Genomic DNA, 2,879 nt, shown 5'->3' with positions numbered 1-2,879 from the left:
TCAATCCCGCGGAGTGGGCATCCGTTCTGGCAGGTCCAGCGAGGGAGGCAAACCGCGAGTTGAGCTGTAGTCCATGCTGTCGCGACGTTCGCTTTGGCGCCTGATGTTTTCGAGAGCGAACGTCAACAGCGGAGACACTACAAAGGCGCCAGTGCGCTCTTTGTGGAGAGCCTGTGCGCAGTCACTGTCGGAGTCAATCGGGCCCTGCTTCACCTCGGCGCGGCTGCCTTCTGCAGACGAAACGGCGCTGGACGGGACTGCCGACTCGGGATCCACTGGCGACTCACTCCTGCGATGGCTGGCCCCAGCCAGAAGGCGCGTCTCCAGCGCTTGCGCTTGGGGTGCTTCGTGTGCCTCCGTCGGACACGCCCTGGACCCGTTTGCTGTAAAAGGCGTCTCTCCAGCAAAGTGGCGTTCCCACGATGCGGCGTTGTCACATCCGCCCACGGGCGCACTTCGTGCATCCCCGCCGTGCATCCCCGCCCCGCTCCGCGGGTCGTCGCCTGTCATCGACTCCTCCCTCTCCCAGAAGTCCCTCGCAGCAGTCCGACTCCCGCGAGCAGATTCGTGCTCGGAAAAACAGCCGTCGCTTGGATTCGGCAGTCCCGTTCCCTGAATGCCTTCTCCGCAGACACTCAGCGCGCGAAAGTCCGTGGCGTCCGGGGTGGTGGGTCGCCGCTGAGCGAAGCCGTCTTGTGTCTCGCGCGGCCACGATCCACCCAGAGACACTCTCTCTAGCAGGGAGACAGCCTCCTTCTCGATGGTGTCCTCGCCGTGCGCCGCGAGAGACGCCACACAGGCACCGATCGTTGAGCCGCTAGAGTCTCCGCTGGGTTTCTCGCCCTCGCTTCCGCAGGTCGGCTCCACGGCGCACTCGCCGGACGGCAGCGGCGCGGTGTCTGGTTTCGAACTCGGCGACGCGGAGCGTGAGCTACTCTTTGGGTCGACGGGCGCGGGCCAGAAGGTCCCCTCGGCGGACTCACACGGCCGGGCCTTCCACATGTCAGGGTACAGAGAGGAAACCGCCGCGTACGGCGAAAACAACGAAGACGGAGACTGCGCGGTCTGCAGGTGGGGCAAGGCAAGATCGCTTTCATCGTCGTCGACAGCGCCCAAGATGCTGGGAACCAAGTTGAACCTACAAAGCAACACAGACACCAGCGCGCGAGAAAAGGGTGGCTGCGAATAACCCGACACTTGCCACGGCAAGTCCAGTGCTTCTCCCCGGTTTTGCCCGAATGCGCCAGACCTGCGGTCTGCATGCACTGGCGCCGCGCAGGTCAGTCCCAGGCTGACGGCGACTCGCAGGAAAGCCGAAAAGAAGCGGTACAAACCGCCGAACCGGGGCCTCGCGGGGAGCGGAAACCGTGAGACCGCCAAATCGAGAAGGACACAACGGGAACCAGCAGAACAGCTACATACAGCATATAGCCACTTTTGACTACACTTTTGTCTTCGATATCGACTCTACGCATATACCTATATATATATATATATATATATATATATATTATATGGACGTGTGTGGAGATTGGGGGGATGGTAAGAGTAGATTCTGGCAAAAGCGCCTCGGAGACTTTCGCGGAAGACTTTCGCTCTCGCTTGTCGCTTCCCATGTGCGAAGCAACTCTCTCTTTTTACGAGAGCACTTACTGAGGAGGTTGGCTCGGAGGTTCGCTGGGTCTGGGGACGACGGACGCCGGCGGGATGAGGTACGGACTACCATTCGTTCCTTCTCGACGCCGCGGCAAGATGATGAATCCGTCCGTGTTGCAACGGACGCGGTTTCTGATGATGATGGGCCGGGACCTCCTCGCAGTGGGGAGGGAGACCGGCATGCGCGACACGAGCTCCGAGCCGCACATTTTGGCTGCCTTTTCACTTTGAAGTCTCGCGTCTTCCTGCGGTTCATACATGCCGGTTCCTTCGGGGGTTCGCGGGCTCAGGGGTTCGTCCCTGTCTCTCCCGGTTTCGTCCTCGGCACTCTTCCTCTCTGGCTCGCTCTCGGGCGCCTTCTCCCTTCCCTCTGCGGCGCCGGGCGTTTGGCCTTCGGTTTGCTCCCCGCGCAGCCTCTGTACAGTCACCAGCGAAGCGACGGATGGCGCCGGATCGCCACGCGCGGAGTCGTCGGGAGTTTGTTGATCCTCGGACCGCAAATTACACGGAAAATTGCAAGAATCGCTGCATGCGTGCATGTCGTCTCTCGGACGGGAAGGCAAGAGACTCTTGCTGGGGCCCGTCCTCCACCGTCCGGTGTGCCTGTGGAATGGGAATCACGGGGAAGGCGAGTGCAACCACGGAGTCTAGCGGCACAGAGTTGCGTCAGCCTGAGGTAGCCAGATGACGACAAAGGTCCAGCAGAGTTGCGCTCTCAACTTCCTGGTCCCTCCTGATTCAAGAGCCAGGTCTGCGAAGTCAGCGACGTCGCAAGGCCAGACGAGAAAGAGCAAACGCGCCTCGAGCGTTCGTTTTCGCCGGGGATTGTCGCGAAAAAGAGGGGTCGTTCCAGAACACCCAGACGCAAGCGAACAAGCTCTTCAAAGGTGTCGAGGTGAACAGCGCGTGTCAACAACCGCGTAGGCGCAGACTTGTCCACGCGGTCGCTAACCGTCAAAGCTGCAGATGTCCAACGGCGACAGGACAAATGGGAGGTCCTCGAGGGGTGCGCCTACGATCCCCGACAAAGCGTGGCCGAGGCACAGGAGAGAGGCGTTTCCGAGACAGTCGCAGAATCTACACACGCCGGAGCGCATGTACTCGAGTTTGGAATCGATCTGTCGAAAGATTCACGCAAATGAACGGGTGTGCCGAACAGGCGAAACGCACGCGCTTGGTTGGCAACGTCAAAGGAATGCGAAGGTAACCGGATCCCGAGGGAG

The 2,879-nt window shown here is 60.8% G+C and overlaps 1 protein-coding gene across 1 annotated transcript; it reads right to left on the bottom strand.

Moving 5' to 3' along the window:
• NCLIV_036900 (conserved hypothetical protein) lies at positions 1 to 2,195 on the bottom strand (the record flags this gene model as incomplete). Its single annotated transcript, XM_003883891.1, has 2 exons — positions 1 to 1,138; positions 1,654 to 2,195. The coding sequence occupies 2 exons, from the start codon at positions 2,193 to 2,195 to the stop codon at positions 1 to 3; spliced, it is 1,680 nt and encodes a 559-aa protein (XP_003883940.1).
• Between the last annotated feature and the right edge of the window lie 684 nt (positions 2,196 to 2,879).

The sequence above is a fragment of the Neospora caninum genome, chromosome VIII (assembly GCF_000208865.1).
Source record: "Neospora caninum Liverpool complete genome, chromosome VIII".
NCBI classification, from domain to species: Eukaryota; Apicomplexa; class Conoidasida; order Eucoccidiorida; family Sarcocystidae; genus Neospora; species Neospora caninum.
Note: the sequence above shows the minus strand (reverse complement) of the source record. Positions and strands in the feature narration are given on the sequence as shown.